This window comes from Brachyistius frenatus, unplaced genomic scaffold (genome assembly GCF_029030835.1).
Source record: "Brachyistius frenatus isolate BFR_SWC_R1_liver_20210118 unplaced genomic scaffold, ASM2903083v1 Contig_3, whole genome shotgun sequence".
Taxonomy (NCBI): domain Eukaryota; kingdom Metazoa; phylum Chordata; class Actinopteri; family Embiotocidae; genus Brachyistius; species Brachyistius frenatus.
This window is the reverse complement of record NW_027210602.1, coordinates 724,932-752,745: the sequence shown is the minus strand read 5'-3', so window position 1 is coordinate 752,745 and position 27,814 is coordinate 724,932. Positions and strand designations below refer to the sequence as shown.

General features: G+C 43.9%; 4 protein-coding genes across 5 annotated transcripts; 1 reads left to right on the top strand and 3 right to left on the bottom strand.

Moving 5' to 3' along the window:
• Positions 1 to 569: 569 nt before the first annotated feature.
• On the bottom strand, positions 570 to 8,406 carry bcl7a (BAF chromatin remodeling complex subunit BCL7A). The gene is made up of 6 exons (XM_069700844.1): positions 8,289 to 8,406; positions 5,678 to 5,759; positions 5,365 to 5,461; positions 4,270 to 4,419; positions 3,585 to 3,688; positions 570 to 3,317 (listed from the first exon to the last, which is right to left on the bottom strand). The coding sequence occupies exons 1-6, from the start codon at positions 8,378 to 8,380 to the stop codon at positions 3,243 to 3,245; spliced, it is 600 nt and encodes a 199-aa protein (XP_069556945.1). The 5' UTR covers positions 8,381 to 8,406; the 3' UTR covers positions 570 to 3,242.
• Positions 8,407 to 10,486: 2,080 nt separating this feature from the next.
• eif2b1 (eukaryotic translation initiation factor 2B, subunit 1 alpha) lies at positions 10,487 to 14,202 on the top strand. Its single transcript, XM_069701382.1, has 9 exons — positions 10,487 to 10,608; positions 10,695 to 10,796; positions 11,860 to 11,996; positions 12,610 to 12,726; positions 12,849 to 12,961; positions 13,050 to 13,118; positions 13,215 to 13,290; positions 13,789 to 13,914; positions 14,006 to 14,202. The coding sequence occupies exons 1-9, from the start codon at positions 10,596 to 10,598 to the stop codon at positions 14,159 to 14,161; spliced, it is 909 nt and encodes a 302-aa protein (XP_069557483.1). The 5' UTR covers positions 10,487 to 10,595; the 3' UTR covers positions 14,162 to 14,202.
• A 66-nt stretch (positions 14,203 to 14,268) lies between these two features.
• Positions 14,269 to 21,845, bottom strand: ddx55 (DEAD (Asp-Glu-Ala-Asp) box polypeptide 55). Its single transcript, XM_069701181.1, has 14 exons — positions 21,683 to 21,845; positions 21,528 to 21,578; positions 20,428 to 20,514; positions 20,211 to 20,302; positions 19,623 to 19,685; positions 19,163 to 19,312; positions 18,067 to 18,259; positions 17,903 to 17,985; positions 16,642 to 16,773; positions 16,468 to 16,560; positions 15,795 to 15,909; positions 14,926 to 15,094; positions 14,521 to 14,807; positions 14,269 to 14,421 (listed from the first exon to the last, which is right to left on the bottom strand). Exons 1-14 carry the CDS (start codon positions 21,788 to 21,790, stop codon positions 14,269 to 14,271), a joined length of 1,776 nt encoding a protein of 591 aa, XP_069557282.1. The 5' UTR covers positions 21,791 to 21,845.
• A 922-nt stretch (positions 21,846 to 22,767) lies between these two features.
• tmed2 (transmembrane p24 trafficking protein 2) lies at positions 22,768 to 27,504 on the bottom strand. Of its 2 annotated transcripts, XM_069700819.1 has the most exons (5): positions 27,153 to 27,504; positions 26,241 to 26,433; positions 25,679 to 25,696; positions 24,306 to 24,413; positions 22,768 to 24,218 (listed from the first exon to the last, which is right to left on the bottom strand). In XM_069700819.1, exons 1-5 carry the CDS (start codon positions 27,330 to 27,332, stop codon positions 24,094 to 24,096), a joined length of 624 nt encoding a protein of 207 aa, XP_069556920.1. In that variant the 5' UTR covers positions 27,333 to 27,504; the 3' UTR covers positions 22,768 to 24,093. The 2 variants fall into 2 exon arrangements, with proteins under 2 accessions (XP_069556920.1, XP_069556930.1); XM_069700829.1 differs by lacking the exon at positions 25,679 to 25,696 and having other exon boundaries at positions 27,153 to 27,502.
• Positions 27,505 to 27,814: the final 310 nt, after the last annotated feature.

Sequence of the window (27,814 nt, the reverse complement as noted above, 5' to 3'; positions counted from 1 at the left end):
ACCGCGCACGTTACCGCCGGCGCGGGCGTGCGCGCGCGGGAGGTTATCCTGAACTCGTGGAAAGTCAAAGGTAAGCGATGTATTGTTGTTATTTCTGCGGCAAACGATTGTTGTTGTTTTTTTGTTTGTTAACCGGTTAGCTTGGGACCTCGTCGCTTTCTTTTCGCGGGTCGTTAACGTGTCTTTCTGAACTCAGTCCAGTCAAAAGGTCAAAATTGGGCTTCAAACAGGCTCCAGAAACATCGCGAGAATCATTAACGCAAACCGGATGCAGCTGAGTAAAAAGAGATTTAAGTGTTTTGATTTCTCATTTCTAAAACATTAGTTAACCCGGCCGTCGTGTGTTCTGCTGATTGTATAAAAAAAAACAAACAACAACAACACACACAAAAAACAGAGCCAATTTTATGCCTTTTTTAAATTTTAATCTACAACAATAAATGTGCAAAAGTGAACCGGTCTAAAAACTTTAGCTCGCTGAGGATACAAGCTGATATTTAACGTCCTCAGAGGCACCAAACGCTCTTTGATAAAGTCCTGTGTCAAACACTGAACACAAAAACAGCAAAAATATTTTGTGACTTTTATTAAGAAAACAAAACCATTGGACATGATAAAAACCAAGCACTACTGATGGAATAAATAAGTCAAACCAAACCATAAATCTGTACAAGATCTAAAGAAAAACAAAATGGTCCCAAGAAAAGAAGAAGAAGAAAAAAAAAACATACAAGATTTTATATCTCAGCTTTTTTTTTTTCTTTTTTTACACAGTTATGAGCAAACTATAAGCAATTGGCTTACAACATAAGTGAGATATTTTTTTTTTTCATTTTTTTTTTTTCTTTAAACCGAGTGTACATAATGCTGATTATAACTGTTAATGTCAATACAATAGCATTTTAAGTTCCAGCGCTGCTGGACTGGGAATGAGGTATATGCTAATCCATCCTCTAAACTGAGACAATTATCTTTTTCTTTTCTTTTTTTTTTTCCTTTTCTTTTCTCTCCATCCATGTGAATGCTGATTTGCTGAAATCTGATCAAGTAATTCCCCGTCTCCATCTATAGCCCATGTCATGTTATGAAATCATTGGTTTGCAGTGATTCAATTGACTTTTTTTTTTGTTTGTTTGTTTGTTTGTTTTGAAATCCATAGTCACAATATCGATGAGTTAAAAGTAAATGTGTGAGGTCGTACATTTAGAGGTCATAGGTCTGAATCCGTACGACAAAGTTCAAGTAAGTTGCACAAATTTATGCACAAAAGCCGAGAGCTCGATGCCGCACGGGTGAGGATTCAGCCGACAGACAGCACCTTGAAGGAGGATCAGAACCAGCGCTCGGGCTAAAAAGACTCGCACCCTTCTGTCGTGAGCTACACAAACATCTGCAGGTCGTTGACAAGTAGTGATACGAAGAACACGTACGGAGACGGGATTAAAAAGGACCACAAACCGGTCTGTTTCTGCTTCAGGTGGGCGAAAGAAACCGCCCCCACCCCCCAACCCCCGAGTCGACGCAGATCAACAACCAGGAGTTTCGGACTTTGCAAATGTTAAAAAATTTCCCCAGAAGACAAAACTAAACTTCTGGTTAAGAGTTTAAATTCCAGTCTCCCCAACTGTTTTCAAAAGGCAACGATACGCCCGTTTTGCTTCCTCGCCGACACCGTACGAAGCTACCGTGGCGCCGCCGGGTGGTTAGCTTAGCATAAACGCCGACTCTGTACAAAATGTTTAAAAAAAATAATAAAAGAAAACGTTCACCGCTCGCAAACCAACGGGTGACGTCGCCGCCGCCGCTTGGGAGAAACCCAATTATTCACGTAGAGGATACGATAATATACGATATTATTGATGTTTACAACCATACCATCGCCATTTCCTGTCCACACCACGCGAGGAAATTTAGGATTTTGGTTTCGACCGCGGCATTCGACGTGATATTCGTTGGATTTTGTGAGGACCGACCCGAGCCAGACGTTTCCCTTTTGTTTTCCAGCCTTTATGCTAAGCTCGACTGACTCTCCTGGCCGCGGCGTCTCGCCAAGGAAGCAAATATTTCCCTAAAACTATTCCTCGAAACGAAATCCAACCGTTGTGGTCGAGTAGAAATATCGGATAAAACTAATTCGAGACGATTATAAGGCAAAACCCAAAACGAAACATGGCACCGAAATTGTAATTCAAAACCTGCTTGACCTAAAAACGCGTTATTTAATCGTAGCAACTCAAGGCACACCTCCGGGACCTACGCTAGCTACGCCTGTCTTCACTACTTACCCAAGAGTTTATCGCGACCAGTACCGTCGTCCTCTACGAACCACAAACTAATTCACCTTTTAAAAAAAATAAAATAAAATTTAAAAAAAAACATGTGAATGGAGAACTTTTTCATGGATAGAGAAAGAAGACATCCACTACAGCAGCAAATCTATCTGTGATCGATTGTGACATACCATAACAGTGCATTGACCCTCCTGAGAAAAAAACCCTAAACATTTCCTAAACAAATATAGAACATTAGTCTAACCAGGAGGCGAATCGGGAGGATTGACGTGACGTGGTCTCGAGGGCGGAGGTCCCCCCCGCCCCCCGCACCCGCGGCCGCTGCTCTGAGACCGGGTTAGCCTCGCCAGGTGTCCTGAGCTAAACCGTGAGCAGTTTAAAAAGGGGTTCTCAGAGCGGCGGCGGCGGCGGTCGACCTCGTCCTCGTCTCGGAGCAACCCCGCCCACCCCACCCCCCCAGTGTTAACTCTCGTAGTCACAGATGCAGGTCAGTGTGGGTCGTCTGGCCTGGCGGTGGCTGGGCATGACGGTGCCGCCGCCGCCCCCCTCTGGCCGCAGAAGGGATTGCAGCCTGGGTTTCGGCGCTTCTCTTGGCATTAGTGAAAAAAAAGTGTGGAGGACTGGAAGGAAGCACGGAGGGGGTGGGGGGGAGAGTGGGTGGCGGGGGAGGGTGGAGACGACAACCAGTGAACAGAGGTAATATCCATTCTCCCTCTGTGGGGGTGGGGGGAGGGGGGGAGTGTTCGGGCAGAGGTGGCGGACTGGAGGCCATTCTCCCTCTGGTGTCAGAGAGTTTTGGGGGTAGAAGGGAGGTGTGGTGGGGGGTGAGGGGAGAGGAGGTGTGTCCATTAGCCCTAAGTTATCTAGAGTTAATAGAGGGAGGTACAGAGGGAGAGAGAGAGAGAAAGAGAGAGAGAGAGAGAGAGAGAGAAACGGCTCGGCCTCAAACATTTAACTCTCCTCGAAGTCCTGAGACGAGGACTCCTGTTTGCTTTTCTTGCTGGGAGGGGCCTCCTCGTCCAGGTCCTACAGGGACGAAGGAACAACGGGCGAGATGTGATCAAAAAGTTCAGAGACTGTTGAACACTAACTTACTTCAAATACAGGAAATAAGGAAGGACGAGAGTCGCATACACGAATAAATTATTTAGCATTTTAATAAGTATTGGAATATTCAAAAATCATGTGCCATCTATAGTAAGAAAACTTAATTTTAGATGATTGACAACCTTCCCTACACGGATTCCTGAACTTGCCAGTAGTTTGCCGACAGATGTGCAGACGCGTTCGTACCTGAGTGGCTTTGCTGTCTGAGGCGTCCTTGTCCCCCGAGGACAGGCTGTCTCTCTTGGCACTTTGTGCTCTCTCCGAGGTCTCTGATGAAGGGGTGGTCTTACCTGCAGATCGTAACACATCAACAGGATCAGAACAGGAGCTTACGTCATCACTGGCACAGTAAATACAGAAGAGACGGGAGCTGGTGTGTCTGGAGCTGCAGACGCCGTTTTCTGGCACGTTAGTGACCCCGTGTGGTCGTGAGGGGTAACTGCACGGTTTGAGGAAGTGGACTTGGGAAGCTCTGAGAAAAAAACATAACCTCAAATTTGTTCACTTCATCAAACGGGAATATTCTGGTTTTCTTCTCCGTCTTTTATGACGGTTTATGAAATGTTTTATTTGAGGAACCCAGAAGAGGGGTTGGCGGTTGAAGTGCCGAGGGGAACGGCGTGGCCTCGGGCGCACCCTTCTCCGTGCCCCGTTATTATGAGTATTGAAACTTTGGGGAAAAAGTTATTGTAATTTTCTCAGTGAGATGCTGGAAAAACAAAAAACAGGATGTGGCTCATCGGGCAGCTCCACCACCTGCTCGCTGCCCACAGATCAACCCGTCATTTAAACAGCCTGTGTGTGTGTGTGTGTGTGTGTGTGTGTGTGTGTGTGTGCGCTCGTGTGTGCGTTTAGTGTGTGTATGTCTGACCCCTCTTGCTTTCCGGGCTCTGGTCAGACTTGGCATCGCTGCTCTCGCGGTGCGACGCAGCGGCGGGCTCCGGGGCCGGGCTGGTGCTACAACTGTTTTCCTGCTTCACCGGGGACGAGTCGGCGATGGAGCTCTGGTTGCTGTTGTCATCTGGAAAAATGAGACCGATTCAGAGAGTCCCGAAATGATTTTAAAGGGCAAAACACAGATTTTTTTTTTTTTTTTTAATTTTTTTTTAACGTAGTTCTGGGTCCCATTATAAGCGTTAGTTCGACATCCGACCGTTACTTTCACAGACAATGCATCAACCAACAATAACTTACTCAATCAAAATTTAACACTTATAAATGCTGCAGTTTAAATCTCAGGGGTCTCACTGTAAATATAACAGTCGGGATGTAGCTGCAATTGGGGAAAAAAGACTAAAAAAATACACCTGTTAACCCTGTACTGTATTGATCTGTGAGGGGAGGACATGGAGTGAAAAGGAAATTGTACTTGTTGCGAAGCTGTCCCTCTAATAAGTCTTTTTATTGTAGTTTTCTTGTTGTCAACAAATCCCAAGTATTATCTGTGTATCAAAAGCTTCACACATCCTATTCTGCTGTCCCGAAAAACGCCGCCGTCGTCTAAAAACTATTGGTAACTCCTCGACGAGTCATTCTGTATCTATACACGCTGTAGTTTATCTTAACTCGGTCCCACAAACAACTTCCTGCTGCCGGGAAAACTCAACTGCGTGTATCCTGCCGCTGAAAATAATCCCTAAAAAAATATATATATATAATTTTTCCTCGTGTTTGGATCACGTTTTTTAAAAAGTACTGGCAGATTAAGGAAATGGCTTTCTTTAAAAAAAAAAAAAAAAGATAATGGGACAAGATATTTTTGCCGACAAATCAATGTGAACTGATTTTGCAAATCAAAAAGATGCTAAAAAAAACAACAACAAAAAAACTTAAGAAAAAGTGTCAGAAATACTAAAAAAGAGTTTGTGTTTCAGTGTCTGTAAACGGTATTCAGAGGCGCGCCGACACGTTGGATTTGTCAACAGTCTGTAAACTACAGAGCAGGTTTTTTTTTTGGGGTACTTACCGTGCATGTCCATCATCCCCGGAGAGGAGCTGTTCTCTGGAGTCGTCAACTCAGAGCCGTACTTCTCATCTTTGCCCTTCTTCTTATTCTTGTTCTTCTACAAAAAGGACAAAAAAAACAAACAAAAAAAAATACATTGTTTAAATACAGGAAGAAAAACCTCCAGCACCAAGTGACCAGATAACGAACGAACGAACGGCAGCGTCTTTTGTTCTTTTTTCTTTTATCTCTCTCCTAAAGCGCCCCGTTGAAAACGTGATGGGATTGCGTGTTGGGAGGTTTCTGTTGCGGTTTATAACGGTGGTGAACTCACGTCGTCGGATTTGGGCTCCGTCACCGGCACCCACTTGTAGATACGGAGGGACGTGTCTCCGACGGTCACCCATTTCTTCTCCCTGCATGCGACAGAAAACCAAACTCAAGTCAAAGGCCGTTTTAACACCGAATCCTCGTGCGACGCAAACGGAGCTACAACTGCAGTGAAAACACGGATCACTGGAGGGATATTATGGTGACGTGAGTACTAAGAGGTACTATTAGTGCACACAAATCATCCTTAAAGCTGTAAGACTTTTCATTAAACTCCGTGTTGTCACTTCGGCGATATTGTTTCTAGTTCGCCTTTGTCTCTAAATCATGAATTTAAAGCTAAAATTACAGGTTTACTAATTCATTATGAAGAGATCAATCTTAGCTTTTGCTAGAATGAACCAAAAACGATTGAAATCCAGCTTCTCCTGTGAATACTTGTTGGTTTTCCGGTTAGTAAACTCGGCATCTTTGACTTTTAAACAGTTACTCATACAAGATTTGACATTTTAAATGTGTTACCTGCTAAATTGTAATAGGTAATTATTAAAAAAAAAATTACTATTTCCTGACATTTCAAACATAATTTAGTGCTGCAACTAACAATTACTTTTATAATCGACTAATACGCTGTTTATTTTTCTCATTTTAATCTTTAAAAATACCCCATTATGAAAAATATTCCTCATGATTTCATAATGCCCCGTCTTAAAATGCCTTTTATCACTTATAATTGGGGACTTAAATATATATGATTGAGTGATTTTCTGTCGTCTATACTGGTCTGTTTATTGTAATGTGACATGTTTTCTGCTGTCTTAATCCCAATTTCCCCATTCACAGGCTGATTTGTTATTTATAAAGCAAATATGCTAAACATTCACAAGTGTCGGGCCTCTAAAATGATAGTTTTTAGCTTTTTCTCTGTTTCGTATCATTTCAAAATGACAAAAGTTGATGATATAATGACCTTCGGGACAAAAAAAACAAAAAACAAACTCACTATTGCAACTCCTGAATATTTTAATATCAGATTATGTGGTCACAATTGTATCTTACAAATTCTAAGAAACACTAAATTCACACATTCAGACGTCTTCTTCTATCTGATCAATATCCAAAAACCTAAAGATAATACATTTATTACGCTGACTATTTCAGATCCAAAATTACAATTTAGAAACACAGACCTGACAATAGAATAATCTTAAAGTGAAAAGTGAACATAAGAATTGTGAACACAGCAACAACTAACATATCTTAATTATTTATTATTTGTTTAACTGATTTTTAACAAAACTGTCTCGTTACTGATTATTTTCTTTGATAAATCCAGCTACTATTTGCTTCCTAGGAAGTCAGAATAAAATCTGTCAATCCGTTATTAAAATGTATGTTAATTGTTTTTGGATTGAATAATCAAATTATTTAATGTAGCGGAGTTACTATAAACAAACTTTTTTTTTCTTGGGGGGGGGGGGGTTAGTAGCACTTTGTGTTCGCTTACAATAGAAATAAATAAAAAAGATGTTTTTAAAAAAGGTCCGAAAAAACAAAACCAACCCAATACTGACATGAACTTGAACGTTGCTCTAAACTGACCTTAAAGCATATTGAAGTTTGATGATTTGTTTTTATTTTAACGTTTTAGTCACACCACCAACTTCTCCTGACTTTGACCTGGGGACGTTTGATTAATCCATCTGATAAAATAAAATAAAAATAATATAAACTCCCCCCCCCCCCCCCCTCCGGCGGGGGTGAACAGAGCTCAAATCAAACACCCGTTTAGGAGCGAGTCCACGTATGTTGTAGCCGTCAGACGTGTTTTAAAAACGTGTTTTTTTTTTTAAAAAACAAACCGTGAACACCGAGTCGCTACGTGTTCAGCCATGCACTCACAGCAGCCTACTTCCCTCTCCCAACCCCCACCGCGCCTCCGTCTCGACCGAGAACCTAAAGGGCGACTCAAAGCGCTTCATTTAAAACTCCACACGGACTTTAAAAAAAAAAAAAAAAAAAAAACTGCTCCGACTCGAGAGCGCCGTCGTCAAATTGTCTCGGAGCGCGGAGTTATCGGACGTTTCGGTCCCTTGAAAGCCGCCGCCTGGGCTCCGAGCTCCGGCAGCCATGGCTTCATGTGACTGCATCGAAATGGCTTCTGGGTTTCAACCCTCGCCGCTCAAAATCGGCGGAGAGAAGAAGAGAAAGAAAAAAAAAAAAGAAAGAAAGAAAGAAAGCACCCTCTCACACGCACCGGGAACATGTTGGTGAGCTCCCCCCCCCCTCCTCCACCCCTCCTCAACCCTCTCTCCTCTCCCTAACACCCCCCACCCCCCCCACCCCCACCCCCCGGCACGGCGAGCCAGACGACGGGTGTACGGCACGAGTGCGCTCCCGGTAAGCACCTGAGCCGCGGGTACATGTGCCGTGAATCCCGTTCAAAAAAAAAAAAAAAAAACACCACAAAAAAAAAACACAAAAAAAACAAACCCCCGTCTTTCTTTCTCTCCGTTTCATCCCTCACTCCGTCTCCTTCCCTCTCCTCCCCCAACATCAAGCCTTTCTCGTGTTAGATAACGAAGCCCGCTTCTTTCCGCTTTATTCCTTCTTACCATTTTCGTACTTTCTCAATAGCGGCCATGACCCTCTTGATGTCATCTTTCGCCCTGCTCCGGGTCTCAGCTCGGACCGACCTGCCCGACATTGCCGCGGTGGGTATAATATTTTTTTAAAGCTCGCCGGCAGTTCAGACACAATGCAAACAGTAGAGCGCACAGAGGGAGCCACTGCGCCTGCGCGGACGGATGGAGCAGAGGGAGAGGGAGGGGGGGGAGAGAGGAGGAGGAGGAGGGAGGAGGAGGAGGAGGGGGGGGGAGAGAGAGGAGGAGGAGGAGGGGGGGAGAGGTGGAGGGGGGGGTGCTCGCAGCTGCACTCCGAGCAGAGAGCTGTTTCCCTGCTGAGCGAGCAGCAGAACAAAGAGGCTGCAAACCGCCTGCATGTTCCCCGGTTACAGGCACTAAACTTCAGAGGCCGGACCTCGGTGTGACCGCTGGAGGGACGGACGGGAGGAGCAACCCAACAAAACTCTTCTCAGTCTGGGTTTTACTCTTTAAAATAATTAAAAAAATAAAAATTAAAAAAAACTCCCTAAGTAAAAAAAAAAGTCTTAAATTTGAATTAGTTTGGTTTTTATTTTTTTAAACTACTGTTATCATGACTTGATCTCTAGACACGAGGCCCCCGCACTTCCTGCATGAAACTCCCAAATGGAAAAACACAAAAAAGACACAATAAAACTGTCTGTTGTTCATTTTATTGTCTCTTTGGTGTCATTTTGAGTCTTTACGATCATTTTTGGATCTCGGTTCTTGTTTTTAATGGGTTTTTTTTAGTCATCACTTTGAGTCTGTTTATCGTCTTTTTACGTCTCTTTGCTCTTGTTTAGCAGGTCTTGGTCATCACTTTGAGGCTCTTTGTAGTCGTTTTGTTTCTCTTCTTACTTGTTTTCATGTCTGTTAATCATTTTGTAGTCTCTCTCGTTAGTTTGAGTCTCATTGTTTTAGATCTTTGTTCTTGTTTTGCATGTCTTTTAGTCATTTTGATTCTTCTTTTTATAGAATTCATTTTTGAGTCCCTGTGTCATCAGCTGGAGTCTCTTTGTGGTTATTTTCAGTATTTATTGTGGTTTTGTGTCTCTTTGTGCTTGTTTCGAATGTCTTTGTGCTGTCCCCTTTCTTCACTTTATGCCTTTTGTAGTTATTTAGCATCTTTTTCTGCTTGCCTTGCATGTCTTTCTTTCTTTTTTGAGTCATCGAGTCTCCAAGTCCTCTGGTGTCTCTTTGTAAGGGTTTCCACCCACCACGCAGTGTCTACCTCCTCTACAACTTGTCCCACAACTACAACTGACTGAACTTTTTGTGAAGTTGATAGAAATAGAAAAGAAACATGTTGCCCTCTGGAGGTTTAACTCAAAACTGCAAAATGTATTTTGTCACCGTGAAGTCCTAAATATAGAAACACTCGTAGATGGGTTTTCACATTTATTTCCAACAAAAAAAGCACAGTGCGGACTTTTTACAAACCATCAATGCCAACTACTGTGTGAGTCATAATGTCTCAGTTCAGTGTCTCCATGTGGTCGTTTTGTCCCTTTTTGCGGCCAATTTTCACGACTTTCCTGTAATTCTGCTTCTTTTTGTGTCTCTCGGCGGTTGTGCGTCCTTCAGTGGTCGTTTTGCATCACTTTGAGGGTAGTTATGCGTCACTTTGTTGTCATTTTGCGGCTGTATCGTGTCTCTCTGGTCGTTTTGCATCTTTTCTTGGCGGGGGGGGGTCGTTTTGTTTCTTTGGGGTCGTTTTGTGGTAAATTTGCGTCTCTTCGTCGTCTTTTTTTTTTTTTGTCTCCGTGGTCATTGTACGTCTTGTTGCGGTCAGTCGCAACGAGAAAACATTAGCGTGCAGTATTTTTAGACGACGTCTTTCCAACTAACCCACCTCGAGCCGTCAGCGTTGTACTTTTCAAAATCCGTATTTCCGACTGCACGAGAAGAGGGCGCGCCGTTCGGAAGGGCTCCTGCGTCATCAGCCTGCGACACGTCCACGCGCAGCGTTGGATGAGCTAACGGTGTAATTTTAGCAAATAGTGACAACAAAACTTCTCAGTGCGGATTTATCGTGTTGTTGTTGTTGGTTTTTTTTGTGTGGTTTTTTTTTTTTCTTTTCTTCATGCTGCCCTCTGAGAAGTGTGACCGGAGTCGTTTATTTTGAGTCTCGTGAGTAGTTCGGTTTTGAACGGAGGCTGCAGGTGGACCGACTGGATCCTGTAAAACAAACAAAACAACAACAACAACAACAACAACCTGCGGTGTGTTCAGACCGGTGAAGACCCGAGGCTCGTAGGTTCTGTTGTGGCCTTCGGGATGAATGAAGAAGGTAAGGTTGTTTTAAATCGTCCCTGTCCGCCGCCCTGGTTCGTTGTTCGGTACCGTGAATAACGCGTGTTTTGTGCCTCCGTTCAGAGCTGGTGGAGTACTTCAGGGCTCAGATGATGAAAGACCCGGACATGGCCTCAGCTGTGGCTGCAATCCGCACCCTGCTGGAGTTCCTCAAGAGGGACAAAGGTGAGTTTTAAGCCCTCTCTCTACACGACCTGTCCTGGTCCAGGTATAACGAGTCTCGGTGAAGTGAAACTGTTTTTATTGATGTTTTTGCACGTAATTTAAAAAGGCAAACCAAGGCACATGAATGTGTAAAGACCTACAGATACACACGGACAAAACAGACATAGGAATCAACATTGGTAATAGGTACTAACACCCACCGGGTGTGAGATGGTGGAGGCCAGCAGGGACACAAACGTTGAATTTGACTATCTGAGAAGGATATTGTCTCTTTGGCATCTGTGAAAGAACTCCAAATATGAATAAACAAAACACCTGTGATATAAAGTAGCACCGTGACAACATCAGGATTCAACCTGGCAAGTCGGCTCCTGCAGAGACGCAAACATGGAAACGGGAGGTGTCGTTGAATTTAACATAATCCTGGTATAAAGTAGTCTGGAGGTCTTATTTTTTTAAAAAAATTTTATGAATTTACAAACAGGAAACAGTGTTTTAAACAGTCTGTCGCTTCCCTGTGATGATATAGTCCACATTTAACGAGGATTAACGGAGCCGTTGTTGGTGTGGACCTGGTCTGATGTGGATTAAAGTGGGAAAAACTACGTTTTAAACAGTTACTAGGAGACTATATGTTCACCAGGTTCAGGTTTAATCATCTTTTAGTGGTGGTTTTGTGTCTCTTTGCGGTTATTTTTTTTTGTTACTTTGATGTCATTTTGCATTTACAAATAGGAAATAGTGTTATAGACCATCTGTAGCACTTCTGGGATAATATAGTCCAGATTTATTAAGTACAAAATCATCTGTAATGTTTCCATAAATCTGAGACTTTTTTTTTTTTTAAACAGTTATTGGACGTGCTAATCAAGTCCAGCATAAATACGTGTAAAAAAAATTTAAACAAAATTCTCTGTCATAAATACACATTTTAAAGTTGGTTTTAAACACTTTGACCCTTTTGTAAGTTTCGATCAGTTCTCTCTGAACTTCCTCCCGCGGAACCGTAAACGTCAGCGCCGTCTCTCAGCCCAGTCTGACGCGCCGCCTCTGCCCCCTTCAGGTGAGACCATCCAGGGCCTGAGGGAGAGCCTGACGTCGGCCACGGACTGCCTGACGGGAGTGGACTCGTCCGTGGCCGTCTCCTCGGGCGGAGAGCTCTTCCTGCGCTTCATCAGCCTCACGTCCCTGGAGCACGAGGTGAGGGAAGACTGGTCATTCAGACAGAGTTCATCTTCGGAGTGGCAGCAACGAAAGTAATAAAATCCAGATGTGACCAGGTTAAATGTGGCTGCTTATTACCTGATGTGATCAAGATAGGAAAAACAAAGCAGTCAAATTTCTGAAACTGTCTTTATATTCTTCCTTGTTAAATAAATCCAGATTTGACAAGTCTAGCTCTCTGATCTGATGTGGTTTTCGATGGGAAAAACGGCAGTTAAATTGCCATTTTAAGCGCTTAAATATCACAACTCTCATTTGAATAAAAAGATTTGATGTCGTATTAAGTCGTTAATCTAAAAATAGGCAATAGATGGACTCTGAGATGAACATTAAAATTGAAGTATTAAGACAATGAAATGTCAAAGGTGTGTGGGGTCCAAAACTTCAGCATCAACTGTAACAGAAGTCTTGATGTTTTTAAAGAAAGTTAATGGTCACCATGACAACCTGAGAGCTGCTTTAATCCTTCGCTTCATTGTCGGGTGTCTCGGTCTCAAATTAGATGCTTTTGGCTTCAAGATGATACAAGTGATTCTGTTTTCAGTGTTTTATTCCAAGTCAAGACACTAACATTCGTTCCTCTGGTCAGGATCTGTCTCGGTGTAAGAAGGTGATGGAGGAGAGGGGAGAACTCTTCCTGGAGAAGATCTCCATGTCCAGGACCAAGGTGGCAAAGCTGTGTCACACCTTCATCAAAGATGGCGCCGTAAGTACACGGCCACGCCTTTTCTTTTTTTTTTTTTTATTTTTTTATTATAATCATTATTTACGTCTCTTCGCACGTCGTCATCTCAGTGACTTATTTGTTCTCCGAACCGTCTCCGTCAGAAAATCCTGACTCACTCGTACTCCAGGGTCGTCCTCAGAGTTCTGGAGAAAGCTGCGGCCGAGAAGAAGCGCTTCTCTGTTTACGTGACCGAGTCGCAGCCCGACACGACCGGGTGAGCCGACGCCGTCCGTGAACCGTCTATTCCGCTCTTATTCTGAAGGGACACGCCGCTCATTCAGTTTGGTGTCGTCTTTGTTCAGGCAGCAGATGGCAGAAGCTCTGAGGAAGCTCAATGTTCCAGTCACAGTCGTCCTGGATGCAGCTGTGGGGTGAATACACCGATTCAAACAACAGGGTTTTAATTAGAAGAATTAAAAGCGTCAGAAAGAACTCGTTAATTCAGGACTTTCTGTCGTTTGTCTCAGGTACGTCTTGGAGAAAGTGGATCTGGTGATTGTCGGTGCAGAAGGAGTCGTGGAGAGCGGAGGGATCATCAACAAGGTGCGTTCCAGTAAATAGTCAGAGCCCGGTCGTCCTTTTGAGCGTTTAAAAAGCTCAAAGACGAAGTAATAACTTCTAAAACTAAAAAGTTTTCCAAGTGAGGAACTTTATGAAACGACAGCACGTCAAAGAATTTTTTTTTTTGCTTTCCAAACTTTTAATAAATCGATCTGGATACGACAAAAAGCTGATTAGGTCTGAACACCAAACTGTGACTGCACACTTCGTCCCGTCAGATCAGAACATGAAAACCTCCGTTTTGTAGAAACTCCCCTTTTATGAGAGAAACACAAGCCGCCACCTGACAATGCAAAGAACATGTAAATGCAGTGAGCAAAATAGTGATAACCCAATAATGTAGCCGCAAAAACTGCAATTCCCTTCATCCTCGGCTGCCCTTCGTGTTTATTTAATGCCGGCTGGAAAGCTAATGTTCACAAAAGCTAAGATATTGACGATAGTAAACATTGTTTTAAATGAATGTTTTGCCGTTTTCAGATCGGCACCTACCAGATGGCCGTCTGCTCCAAAGCTCACAACAAGCCTTTCTACGTCGTGGCGGAGAGCTTCAAATTCGTCCGACTGTATCCGCTCAACCAGCAGGACGTTCCCGATAAGTTTAAGGTACGACTTCTTTTTACTATTATTCTTTTTATACGAGTTTATATGGAGGATTTTTTTTTCTTCTTCTTAAACACGTGTTTTCGGTTCGCAGTACAAAGCCGACACCCTGAAGAGCGTACAGAACCTGTCGGAGGAGCACCCGATGATCGACTACACGCCTCCCTCCCTCATCACCCTCCTCTTCACCGACCTGGGCGTCCTCACCCCATCCGCCGTCAGCGACGAACTCATCAAACTTTATTTATAGCTTAAAATACCCGAATAAAAACCAGTCGAAAGGTAAACAAATGCCAGAGATTTAATCGGTTTCGGTTTGGACAGAGTCGAGTACAACAGTTTTTTTTTTTTGTTATATCATCCTTCCTCTGTTGTCTGTTTTGATTTCGCTCCACTCGTTATCTGTGTCTCAAAGTCCTCCTCGCTGATTTGGCCTTTCTTTAGTTTCTTGAGGAGGCGCGTGTCTGTTAAAAGCTCCTTCATGTCTTCGTCGTCTTCCACGTCCGAGCCCTGCGGAAACGGGGGAGGAAAAAAAAAAAAAAAGGCGCCGTAAGTACTCGAGATCCCGTCGTCTGACGCTCGTATTGACAAAACGGTGAACGGCTTTACCTGGTTGTGCTTCCTCTTGGCCGCCACCTTTTTCCTGCGCTCCTTCTTGGTCTTCTGTTTGGACCAGGACTTGTTCTTCGCGTAGCTCTTCCTGGGAAGGGGAGTCCGCTCTTTGAGCTCGGCCAGCAACTTCCTCCTCTGCTTCTCCCGGTTCTTGTCCTTGTAGCGGATCGTGTCCGTGTCCACCGGCGTCTTGACGAAGTCGGGAAAATCCTTTCCCTTCAGCTCGGGCATCCTCGGCAGGCGGAGGAGCGCGAAGCCGTGGGCCACGCAGGCGAAGTCCAGATCTAGACAAAGAGAGAAAAGAAAAAAAAAGAAAACGTACCGTAAAATGTTAGACGTGTCTTTTTAATTCCTGACACGGATTTGTCTTTTTTTTTTTTTTTTTAAAAACGTCATGTTCACCTTTGGTCCTGAAGATGAGGCTGCATTCGTGTTTGGCGTACGCCTGCACGTACGAGACGAAGGCCCTCATGCCTCGGTCGAACATGGCCCGGTCCGCCAGAGACATGGCCTTCACTTTGGGCAGCACGTCCACGACGTCGCTGATCGGGGACATCTTCTGCAGCGGGCACTGGAGTGTCGGGACGTGTCATGATTTTAGAATATTCGAATAGTTGATCAAATATTTTTACAAAAATCCCTTACTGTTTACGACTTTTAATATTTCCTAATTTCTGTTTTTGTTTTACTGGCACCTGGTTGTAATGTATACCTCCCGTCACAGGGTGGAGGTAATGCACCTAAAAGCTCTTTACCAGCCGCCATTAATTTATCTGGCAGATAATTGATTAATTCTGAGCAAATTTTTTTTTTTTTTTTTTTCATGAAATGCCCCTCCTTTACAATTTTGTAAAAAAAATGTCCCTCCAGGAAATCATGCTGACAGTACGTGGTGAAAATATAGCAGCCCACATCTTTGGTTGATAAAAGTTGTATCTTAAAATACAGAAACCGACGTGTACGTTATTAATCCGTGCTCTAATTTAGCCGGTACAAATAACTAAAGACGGAAACATTAACCCCATCCAGCCCACCCCGACTTTTAGTTTGAAGTTTGACTTTACTGAAAACTCTTAATATTCTTTTAGACTTTAATATTCACATTTCTACTGCGTGGCCCCCTTTGTTGGCTCTTTTGAGGTGAAAACAAAATATCACAAAAGTCATCGCTTTCGGGTTGAAGCAGGAAAACCTCGAAGAGACATCAGAACGAACAGAAGTATATAAAGTATATACAAAAGAAACAAAGAAAAGTGATGGACCGGACTGACCTTCTGGTTGATGGACAGGAAGTTGACGTAGGACTCCTCCATCGGCAGCAGAAAGACGACGGCGTTGCCATAGTTACCGATACGTGCCGTTCGCCCGCATCGGTGTACGAAGGCACTGCAATACGGACACAAAAAAACAACAACAACAAAGTACAGATGAACCACAAGAAAGAAAAAAAAAAAGACAGTTTTGTAAAATTATATTCATAAATCAATCAGCAATTTTAGCTTTGAACTCGTATGTCGTAAGAGTTCAAGTGTAAATCGAAATTAAAAAGAAAAAGAAGAAAAAGAAAGAAAGGGAGCTCCAAAAACTGCTAAAAACCAATCAATGAGCTGCAGTGTTGCTCTGAATGACGTCTTTCTTCATCACCACGAACACACACACACACACACACACACACTGTAGTTTCCGTTCACTCGGTCTCTCTCTCACACACACACACACACAAAATCCTCCACAGACCCACTAAAACACCAAATGTGGATATTACTCCGCCTCTGAAAGTAGTCCCCAATTTCCTGCAGTTCAAGAAGTATCGATTGCATTTGTTCTGGGAAATTATTTAGCTTTTTTGTGAGCAATTTTGTACGATTTTTTTTTTTTTTTTTTTAATTAATGGCTGAAGAAACGTCAGGTGTTGTTGCGTTTGTGTAGCGGCTGCGGACTCACCTGGCGTTGCTGGGAGGATCGTACTGCAGCACCCAGTTAACGTCGGGGATATCGATGCCTCTGGCCATGACGTCCGTACACACCAAAATCCCGCTGCGGAGATTCCAAAAAAACTGTGACGTCTAAACGGACGAAGAGATTCACTAAACCTTCACGACTCAAAGCGATTCTCACCTTTTCAGGCTCCGAAAATCGGCAAAGATGCTGTTGCGCTTGTTTTTCATCTTTCCGTGGATGCAGCTCACCGTGACCTTCTTTACCAGCGTCTCCAGAGCTCGACCGTAGTACTCCACACACGCACAGGTGCTGACGACGAGACGGCAACAAATCACGTCAGTCGGCAACTCCGGAACGAATCACTGCTGGGGCACTTTAAGTTACTTAAAAGGGCATTTTTCCATAAAAAGAAAAAAAAAAGGTGTTGACACGACAGATTCAACTGCAAACAAGGTCAGTTTTCACTCTTTATAATCCAGTTTCCTGTTAGTGAAATGTTCCCAGAGCTTACAATTGTTTATTTTTTTCTTGCGCGAGCAGGCCAGCAGGCCAGCAGGGAAAAAAGGTTTTCGTTCTAAGAAGCACCGCCCCCTTTTTAAAAAATTTTTTTTTTAATTCTGACACTTATTTAGCTCCTACCTCGGGGTCAGTACCGTCCCAGCACATAAGGAACTATACAGATGTTATTACATGTTGATTGGTTCACTGTTTTATCGCTCTTTCCTAAGAGAGAACTGCAACACCAGACTCCCTCGACAAAACCAGCAGTTTTACCTCACAGGATACGGGAGCTGCTGGTGCAGCGCTGCCTACATCGGCTAGTTACTTTGTGTTCTTGTGCGACTCTGATTGTGTTTCAACACGTTAGTTTGGGTCCGAAGTCGCACAATAACGCAAACAAACTAGCCAATCAAGGCAGCGGTGGACCGGCAACTTCCGTGTACCACGAGGTAAAATTACTGTTTTTATTAAGGGAGTCTGGTTGCTTTTAAGAGCGTGACACAAGGAGGCATTTCTCCATCGGAAAGGGCTGTCTGACGGGAAGTAAAGCTCTTAAACCATTAACTAAAATATGTTTTTGTTTTGTTGCCGACCCTGAACGCAGCAGTACGTTCTTTAACTTCCGTGTCGTTACAGCTGAAGCCTCTCCAAACCGAGGACGAGCCGACCTTCATGTACTGCAGGTAATACACTGACTGCAGTATAAGTATTTCATACTGTGCAACCCCACTTCAAACAAACCGAACTAACCCTTTATCGCCAGCCTTAAAGCAACACGCCCACGTTGTCAAGCGGAGGAGACGTCGCCATCTGCTGGCCGGCTTGAGTCGCTGCAGCTAGAAAACTTTTCTCTGCGCCTCTTTTTCCTTTTAATACGCCCGTGGTTTGAAGACGAGGTCGTCTTACTTGAATCAACTCTATGTGACCCAAAACAAACCTGAAGAAGACCAGGTGCTTCTCGTGCTTGTGTTGCCGCAGAAACGCCACCAGGGTGTTGAACTTGTCCTCGGATCGGCAGATCTGAAAACGACAACGTGTTTGCGTCGTGACTCCGCTCTTAAACTTCGGGCTGACGTGACGTGACACTGGAGCGACACTCACGGCGAAGAAGTTGGAGAGCCTGGCGGGGGTCTTCTGGGCGGCGGCGGCGGCGGCGAGGCCTTTCTCTTTGACCGCGATGCGCACGGGGTTCCTGAGGCCGGCCCTCACCAGCTTCTCCAGCTCCTGAGTCTGCGTGGCCGAGAACAGGCCGGTGCGCCGCTGTTTGGGGAGGTGGCCGAGGATGGTGTTCAGACTGAGGGAGACACGGACACACGGGAGGGGGGAGGGGCGGGGGTATGTTGGATTTAAACACAGCCGTGACCGAAAGTATAATTTGAATGAAAATAATGGGTACAAAATTAAAAGGGACCAAGTCTGAGCTTTAATTTGAAGCAGGTTTTTATATATATAAAAAAAAAACGCGGGGAGCTACGACACTTTTAACACGTAGTACTCCCAAGTTTAGAGGTTAAAAGTAATTGGACGGAGACGCGTGAAGTCAAACTAACCTGTTGTCGTGATCGTTCAATGTTAGTTGACTGTTTTGTCTTTTTCTGTGTATTTTTGGTCAAAAGTAGTTTAACGATACACCTCGAGATTTATTGGCTGCGCTGTTCGGTTTTGCAACAAGTAACGATAACTTCAATCGGTGCTCATCGGTCGAATGTTAGAAGTCGGTGGCGCTAAACGTCCACTGATGTGACTTTAAACCGCAGGAGGAGGAGGCGGCGAAACGACGTGGAAATATGGACGTAAATCTGATGTTTCTGTTAGTTTCATGGAGACGTTGTGGCACGGATGAAAAGTAACGAGTCCCAACGATTTCGCAAAATGATTGTCGTCGGCTTAAATGACTGCGATCAGCAGGTGGACGGCAAAGGTTTAACTCGGCCAGTCGAAGGCGTTTCACCTCTCCCTTCACCCTGAAAAATGTCCAGGAAACCATTTTGTAGCCGGGTGTCCGATTACTTTTGCAACCTGGCAGACGCCGTGTGTTCAAAAAGAAAGAAAAGAAGATGCATCTCCTGCACGGTCCTTTAAGTATTGATGTCAACCCGCTCAAATTAAAGCTGCATCCATTATTGAATTTTTCCAAACTGAAACTGTCCGGATACCGAAGGCGTGAAGAGACGTTAAAGGCTCGACCGTTTCCTACCTGGCCTCGAAGCCCATGTCCAGCAGTCTGTCGGCCTCGTCCAGGACCAGAACGTCCAGACTCTTGACCGAGCCCGCCAGGTCCAGGCCGTCCGACTTCCTCCTGAACATGTCCTCCAGACGGCCCGGCGTCGCGATCACGATGTTCGCCCTGAGACACACCGACGAAAAGTCAGCGACGAAGAAAGACGCTTCGGCCTCCCCGTTGTAGAAGTATGTGGCCGTCGCCGTAGCAACAGCAGGAGATGACGGATCGTGTCGTCTACGTTTGAGCGGATGTTTACTTCGATCAAATGTCAAGTGCTTTAACACGACACGCCCACTGATGACGTCACCGTGGTCCTGGTATGTTCTGGCTCCCAAATGGATTTTTTTTTTTTTTTTTTTTTGGTGGAAGTGCTCAGAAAAGTTTCTAAATGAGCTTCAGAAACCAGAGAATCAGAACGGAGACCATCTCTTACCCCTGATCCTTGAACTTCTCCACATCTTCTATCGGGTTGCTGCCTCCGATCAGTAAAATCTGCCTAAAGAACAAACAGTAGGAGAAGGAGAAAAGTTTTCCATTTCTAATATTTCCAGTGATTTTGGTGCTTTAAGGTCATAAATAATGTTGGTTTTGTCTTTACAGTCAAAGTGCAGATATTGGAAAAATAAAACATGCTGAAGCCACTCAAATGGTTTGTGACCAAAATAATTAGTTTTGTTTCTTTTCTTTTTTTACAAGTTCGGACGTTGATGCTCAGTTTGATCCGTTTCTTTTTTTTTTTTTTTTTTTTTCCCCTCGTCTGCTTGGAATATAAAACCACAAAAACAGTTCGCGTCCCCAACTGAAAAGAAAGATGATTTTAATTATTTACCGATTGTTTGATCTGTTAAATGTCCGCAAATGTTAGAAAATGCATCTTATCATCGTAGAAGAAAAGAACCAGAAACTATTCCCTCTAAAACGGCCGAAACGGACAACGTATGGACTTTTTGTTTGTTTTGCACTAAAAAAAGACCTTTAAGATGAATCGTTTTAACTTCAACCGCAGCGACTTTCTACTCACTTGAACTGTGGAAACTTCTGGATGAACTTCTCCATCACCTCGCTGATCTGGAGGGCCAGTTCTCTGGTGGGAGTGATGACCAGCGCGCCCACCTGCGCGGGATGTCGAAAAAAAAAAAAAAAAAGGTCAAATGGTCACACCGGTGTCGTCGTGAAAAAAATATATATATTTTTATTAATTTATCGGAGTTCCACTTCAAATGAACGTAACCCCTCACCTGCATCTTCTTCAGTTTCTCTTCTCGCTTCAGGAGCAGCTCGATGACGGGGATGACGAAGGCCAGCGTCTTCCCGCTGCCCGTCACCTGCGGACAAGACGACGCTGTGAGAGCCGCGCAGGTGAAACTCGGATGAAAGCTTCACATCTCCTGCTGCACTGCGTGTCATTTCATTTTTACTTTGACTTCGTTAAATGGAGGTTCAAATTTTGAAACCAAGCGACCCCGACGCAGATTTAGTGGATTTCTAGTATCATGCTCGCCGGCGTCGCGTCAGTCGTGCCGGTAAAGGATTGTGTCGTAATCTTTTGTTTATTTATTGATTTATAGGATGAAATTAAATCCAGACCAGCATGAAAAACCAAACTAAGGAGTCTTAAATCCTGCTACAGTCTCAAAATGATTTAGTTTGTTTTGATTTAAGAACTAAAATTAAAAAAAAAAAAAAAGATGCATGCTTGTTGGGACGAATCGCTGGACAGATTAACAGCCGCACATATTTTGGACACGTTTCATATTTGTTACGATTAAAGCGTTTATATTTTAAGCTGAAGGGAATTTTTTTTTGGTTAAATTTCAACTTCATTTTGTTGAATTATCGATAAAACAAGCAGTAAAAAAAATATATATAAAAATAATTGGATAAGTTGTGAAAATAATTGTACAAGTTACTAAGAATGAACTAAAAACTAAAAGTGAAGTGATCATGTTTAGATGTTCTACTACATGATGTCTTTATTTTTGCTTTTATGATAATCTCGTTGTCCCGTTTGCACTATTGTTAAATATTGCATTTCTCTAGCTGAATTGAAGTGGATTCATATTTGTCAAATCACACATTACAACAGATACCAGATCCAGTGGGAAGCTGAGGTTTGATTTTTACGTAATTAAACGACCTAAATTAATCTTAAACAACATTTAATCGACAAAAAGCCGGACGAAAGTAACCGATTAGTTTTATTTGAATACGGATAAACAATGTAAATATGAATACGGCGTAGTTTTCAGGGCCTCATCTTAAATCTTCTCTCAGCCACCGTAAATAAACCAGCTGGTTAACTAGTCTCCGGTTAACGGGTTAACTCGCGGTCACTTACCGCTTCAGCCGCCACGTCCTTGTTGCTCACGAACAGCGGAATACAGGCGGACTGTAACGGAGAAACGACAAGTCAATCGACACCGTGTGTTTTCCTGCAGGCTTCCGGGAGACGCCGGTTTAAAACAAAAACAAAAAACCGTCTTCAAACTTTACCTGTACAGGTGTCATGTGCGTGAAGTTCAGCTCCTCGAGCGTTTCTAAAATCCTCTCGTTGAGTTTTACCGGTAAACTGTCCCACGTGCCGTCTGTCGTGTTTTCCATGTTGGAAACAAAACCACGAAGCAGGAGTTTCAGAGGTGAAGTTGTTAGCGTGTGATTTAGCCACCCGCACCACCGCACACGCTGCGCCTTCTTCCGGGTGCGCTGATGTTTACACGCCGGGTGGGAACTGATACAGCCTGATACGTGTTTTGTTCCGCAGAAAATATAATTTTTTTATTTTTATTTTTTATTTTACATGGTTTTATTTCATTTCATTTAGTTATGTAACTTGAAGTAATACCTCAGTGTAACAATACTCCTTTACAAGTAAAAATCCCGATTATCAAAACAACACATTATCGGAATAATGTAATTTTAACTAAAGTAATAATTAAGCATCAAACCAGTCAGTTTTATTATATACGTTATATATTAAACTATTACATTACTTGTACTGATGTACATAGCAGCATTTGTAATTTTAAATACTATCAATAGTTTCTGTTGTGGATGTAATTCTAAATGGATAAAATATACATTATGTGCCATTAATCTACTCAATAAATGACATAATGCCAAAAAGATTAAAAAAAAAATTAAAAAAAAATCTAAGTGAAATCTTTCCTTTATAAAAGTATAGTCAGACCCTGAATTTAATACTTTCTGGAGGTCGGTTGTGCAGCAGTTTCAGCCTCCAGTGTTTTTTGAGAAAGGCTCTGCAGACTTTGCACTCAGCAGTTGATTTATTGGCATTTTTTTTTTAAATATATAACAAAGCTGCTTTAACATGTCATTTAAAATTCTATAAAATATAATCCTATTTTTAATTGAGTTTTCAAAGAGGAACCTCTATTTTTTTTTTTTTTTTTTGTGGTACCTTTCATATGCCACACAGACACTTGTCATTCCTGGAGAAACTAATCACACAAACAGCAGCATCTCTTCCTGCGATGCATCAGAGCAATTCATGTTTCCACCAGCTAACCGGTGAAGCTGTGCGCTTTCCTTTCCGACACCTGTTCAGAAAGACGTCCAAATAGTCGTACAGAATATCGGCTTTATTATGAAACCTGGGGCGTTTTCCAGACAACCATTCTACATTTGTACAGATTTCATTTCGCGGGGTTTGTTGTGATCACACAAAAAAAAAGGTCACCGAAGATTGTTTTTTTTGTTTTTTTTTAATACAAAACTGGAGCGTGATCGGCGACGTGCGACGCTCGTGTCGTGTGCCAGGTGTGAAGCTACCGCCTCGGACTTGTTTTTTTTTTTTAAACATTTTTTAATCTTGAGTGGGGAAAGAAGAAGGAGGTCGATGTTTCTTTGAGAGGCATCATCCAAACAGTCACGCGTCACTGAGCACGCTCCAGAAAAACAAACAATTTCAAATCGTATACAATCGTATAATTTAAAACCCCAATCCCCAACAAAAGAACTAGAAGCAACTAAAGCACACAGCAGTCATCAGGTGTCAGACCCCCCCAACCCCACTCCCACTCCCAACCCCACCAGCTCAATCAACATGTAACACTAGTCCTTCGGAGTTACACCCCCCCAAATAGTTCAGTTAAAATCCAGCCCCGCTCCCTTCAGGATCCTTTAAAATCTAAAGCGTTTGAAAATCGGCATCTGAAATCGTTGGGGCTCAGGAACCACTCGCCCCGCTGACGTTTTCTGAACTACATGAGGAGTGAGTGCCTCCTTCCTTCCTTCCTTCCTTCCCTTCCTCCCTCCCTCCCTCACCCCTGTGGCACAAATCGCTATGAATCAACATACAGTGCTAGAAGCTGTACAGTTTCCCTTAACGACAGCTGCAGTGTAAAATCACCAAGGAGTGCAATTTGTTGTTGGAGAGCGTTAAACACGCACGTCTGCCGGCGCGTCGTCCGACACGGGAAACGACACCGTCTGCATGCCGTTTTATATCATTGGAAAAAGGTTTCTGTTTAAATCTTAGTTTAAGGGGCGACGTTCTCCGCACTCCAGTCTTTTTTTTAATTTTTGTATTCGACTGCAGAGACTTCAAATTAAGAGCCTCACAGTCACAACTGTACTGGCAAGTAAATTAACTGTAATTATCAAACAATACTAGACACACACAAAAAAAAAAAAAAAAAAAAAAAAAGCTAAAGAAAAACCGACGTCCATCCCAGAATCTTTTGGCCATTCGTTCCGAACAAACATTACACTTATAAAGAAGGAACCAAACAGGTAACAGGAGAACAGAACATCTGAGATCCAATCATATGTAAAACGGCCAGTCTCATTTTTTTTCCTTTTTTTTTTTTTTTCCCAGAGTGAAAATAACTGTCTTGGTGTCGGAGGAAAACAGTGGAGGACACAGAGGGATCGCGTTCGTCGCGCTACACCACTCGCCGTACTTCGAAAAATCTCTTCAGGTAGTAAATCTGTCCGAGTGTCATCGCCACCAGAACCAGGGCTTCGAAGAACGACCACAGGACCACTCTGCTGTTTGTGTTGTCGTTGACTACAGGAGGAAGAAGAGGAAGGTTAGCGAAGATGGACTTTACACACCGACGGTTACCGCGATATAATGGGACTCTTCAGCACGTACTTGCTCTGTGTATCCTCTCGCGGACCTCCATGTACTCCTGCTCGTGCTTGACGGCCGTCATGGCGACCGCCAGCTCGTTGATCATCTCCTCCAGCTTGTTTTGGTGAGCTGAAACAGGAAGCAGGTGATTCGTCAGCAGCGAGTCGCCACACAGTGAACGTGCATTGAAATAAAAAACAATAAAAAAATTAAAGAAATAAAAGAACATGCATCGGGTTTATGCAACACATGCATGACATTTTTTCACACCTGTGACGTGTGTGGCAGGTGATGCCGTCCCATTAACAGAGACATCTGTACATGTTCTCATTGTGTAAACAAGTCAAACCATCCACAAACATCACGGCTTCTTGGCTGTGTATGAGGGGAGATCAAAAAGTTCGGAGACCGCTCCTGTTGCGAGTCAACGGAGCGCAGCGCCGCGACGTGTTCGGACCCGGAGGAAGTAACGACCTTCGTGAGGAAGTATTCACGAGTCCAATCGCTTGATCGACATCAGCACCCGAGTTTCACACGTTTTTGGGACCATTTGCGTTTCCTTGAAATGCTTCAGAAAGTCTACGGCGATTACGCGACGAGCCGGGCTTTCTTTGACGTTGGCGGAGTTGTGCAACTGTGAATTCGTCCCCCCGGGGTCAGACTGTCAACAGAGTTCCACTGGGACCTTCTGAGGTTCTGTTCGGGTTTGGACTTTTTTTCTGCTTTGTAGTCTTCAGGTCAGTCTGGGTTTTGTGCTTCCCGTTTGATTTTTGAAATGACTCACCTTTTGTGTCTTGTGTTACTTCCTGTCCTTTGTATGATTGTTGGCCCCGCCCCCTGATTAGTTTCACCTGTCTTTTGTTGTCCCTCCCTCCCTACTGTATTTAATCCGTGCTCCTCTTCTTCTTCCCTCTTTTGTCAGTTCGTTTCAGTTACCTGTCCGTTACTGCATCTTTTAAAACCCAGAGGACACAAACCACCTGAACTGTGGTTGCCATGGCAACAGGGTTCTCCCAACAGGCCGACACGCCCGCTCGCGCCACGTTTAAAACAGGAGAGCTTCTCACCCTCAACTACAGAATCGTAGTTCCCCTCTCTGCTCCAGTTTCAGGTCCACGGTGAAATCACAGATGCTGGTGCTGATGTTGATCATGAATACTTCCTCATGAAAAGTTATTACTTCCTCCTGCTCTTTGCACATCACAGTTCTGCGCTACGTTCGAGCACACCCTGATTGGTCTCTGAACATCGTGATTGCCCCTCGTACAGTAGTGATGCTCGATATTAGTTTATACTATGGAAACAACTCTGGTTAGAGAAAAACTCTGCAGTGCATCGCAAACTTTACAAAATGTCACAAAAGCAGTTCTGCCACAGCCCGCCCTGCGCCCTACCATCCCAGCTGTCACCACCTACGAAGAGGAAAAGAGTGTCCAAAATAAAGTCAGAGAGAAGGAGACTATTACAAGAAACGAAACAAAATGAATAAAAGCAGAATGCAGAGAGAAGAACTGGTTCCATCAGCAGTGTTTCCCACAAATAGACTTCAATCAGGCATCAACCAGGTATATCGGGGCACCCATTTTTAAGTTTTTTTTGTATTTTTGGTATAACGAGGCCATCGCTGATGGATTAACTTCTGCGAACATCTGTCCCTGAATGCTACAACTTCCATTTCAATTTTTTTTTTTTTTACTTTTCACACACAGAAATAAATACAGAAATTTGACCTAATCTTTGGGTTTCTTTTAAGCGGGTGGGGGCACGGAGTCCTAAAGGAAGGCGAAACACTGACTTTGTACTATTAGCCAGCATGTGAGCCATTCAGCGAACCGCAACAACAAAATCTGTAAATTGAAGCCTCAGAAAAATCAGAGCGTGACCTCTGAACCTGTGGGAAACACTGCATCTGTACGTCGCGCAGATTAAGCCGCACATCTGCCCTCCGCGTCGTACCTTCCGTCTCCATGTCCTGGCCTTTGGGTGCCTCTCCGATGTCGATGGTGAACATGACGATCTTGGGCGTCATGGTTGACATCTTGTTGCTGAAGCAGAACTTGTAGGTCCCGTCCATGTGCGCTGCCACCGAGTATTTCCCGCTGGACTCCCTGTCCCCTTTGTAAATCTGCTTTCCGTCCGGCCCCGTTATCTGAAAGCGAAAGAACATCTGAATCAGACCTGATGCTCTGCAGAAATGGGTTTGTGGCTGAGTGTCTCGTGGCACCTGCAGTGATTCCGCGTTACCTTTCAAAAAGAGACCAAACTCACGGCTTCACTACAAACGCAGCCGCCAATTTGCTTTTTGATTTTGCATTTAAAAGACGTTTTTTTTTTGGGGGGGGGACACGTATATGAAGGTTAAGGGGTTAACAACAGGAAGGGGATGATGGCTTCTGGGAAACATATGGCCGCTACAGTGACAGAAAACCCGCCTCTTGTGTGTCAAAACAACATGTCCGCTGAAAACCAGACAAAAATGAGATCAGCCTCACTTCAATCTGTAAAGTATTAAGACCTTAAAAGCTTTTATTGGCTATACAGTGAGCTCGCTTAGTTAGCACCGCAGCCGGAGCCAATTCTAACTTCCTGTTATGAATATGAATAATTTAACCGTCGGTGTCATTCGCATATAACCGATAACAGCACAGTGTCTCTGTAATATTTCAATCCAGACATTAAGATGTCTTTCATTTGACATTGAGTTAAATCCACGAACCGGGACGGCAGCTAACTAGTTTCAGCTGACGTTTCGCAGACGGCTGGCTGGCGTTAGCACGGGCCTCCTGCGAGCTAAATGTTACCACAAAAAAAACAAAAACAGCATCAATTTCCCGGCGTCGAGCTTCCGTCTCTCCGAAAACACCTCACCTCCACATCGATGTCCAGAAAGCCTCCTTCGGCTACCTCGAACATGAGGCCCATCTTGGTGCCGGAGTTCACCCGCTCGTAGAAGCACTCCTCGGCATGGGCGTCTATGCTAACGAAGTAGCCGGACGCGGTGGCGGAGAGGACGGCCAGCAAGAGGAACAGCTCCGACACGGTGAACATGGTTCAACAAAAACAAAAAAACACCCCCGTCGTTACCGAAAGTCTTGGCTGGCGGGAAAGAGCCTTTGCAGGATGTCCGTCGAGGTGAGCCGAGACGTTGCAGGAGAAGCCGCTCCAGCTTCGGCTACTGTGTGCTGCTCTCTAACTGCCACGTACGGGCTTATTAGACGGCGAGCGGCGACGGACAAACTTAGCAGAGTGCGCAAGCGCAAAGGCTCACGGGAACCTAAACAGCTTTCGCTTGCTTTACCGCCACCTGCTGGATGGACGACGTGCCGACAAAATACTTTCCAGGAGGAGAAAATTCTCACTTTAAATTATATTTTGGCGGTTGGCAAACAGCTTTCAGGTGTTTTACCGCCACCTACTGGAACCGGTGTTGAGTTGAAATTGGTAGAAAAAAAAAAAAAAAAACGAAACACTATTAAGGCAACCTGTTTTATTAACAAACTTGATCACGTGTAAATATTTTCCTGCCTGGC

What these genes read in the sequence shown, in the direction of transcription:
- eif2b1 (XM_069701382.1), top strand. An exon ending in TCACGTCCCTGGAGCACGAG is followed by an intron (nt 11,997 to 12,609) that starts GTGAGGGAAGAC and finishes TCCTCTGGTCAG; the next exon opens with GATCTGTCTCGGTGTAAGAA. An exon ending in CCTTCATCAAAGATGGCGCC is followed by an intron (nt 12,727 to 12,848) that starts GTAAGTACACGG and finishes CGTCTCCGTCAG; the next exon opens with AAAATCCTGACTCACTCGTA.
- bcl7a (XM_069700844.1), bottom strand. Translation starts at nt 8,380, where the DNA reads ATGTCGGGCAGGTCGGTCCGAGCTGAGACCCGGAGCAGGGCGAAAGAT. An exon ending in CGGAGCCCAAATCCGACGAC is followed by an intron (nt 5,462 to 5,677) that starts GTGAGTTCACCA and finishes TCCTTTTTGTAG; the next exon opens with AAGAACAAGAATAAGAAGAA. An exon ending in GGGGATGATGGACATGCACG is followed by an intron (nt 4,420 to 5,364) that starts GTAAGTACCCCA and finishes TCATTTTTCCAG; the next exon opens with ATGACAACAGCAACCAGAGC.
- ddx55 (XM_069701181.1), bottom strand. Translation starts at nt 21,790, where the DNA reads ATGGAAAACACGACAGACGGCACGTGGGACAGTTTACCGGTAAAACTC. An exon ending in CGCACATGACACCTGTACAG is followed by an intron (nt 21,579 to 21,682) that starts GTAAAGTTTGAA and finishes TCTCCGTTACAG; the next exon opens with TCCGCCTGTATTCCGCTGTT. An exon ending in CCAAGAGGAAGCACAACCAG is followed by an intron (nt 14,422 to 14,520) that starts GTAAAGCCGTTC and finishes CCGTTTCCGCAG; the next exon opens with GGCTCGGACGTGGAAGACGA.
- tmed2 (XM_069700819.1), bottom strand. Translation starts at nt 27,332, where the DNA reads ATGTTCACCGTGTCGGAGCTGTTCCTCTTGCTGGCCGTCCTCTCCGCC. An exon ending in TTCTGGACATCGATGTGGAG is followed by an intron (nt 26,434 to 27,152) that starts GTGAGGTGTTTT and finishes TTTCGCTTTCAG; the next exon opens with ATAACGGGGCCGGACGGAAA. An exon ending in CGAGAGGATACACAGAGCAA is followed by an intron (nt 24,219 to 24,305) that starts GTACGTGCTGAA and finishes TTCCTCCTGTAG; the next exon opens with TCAACGACAACACAAACAGC.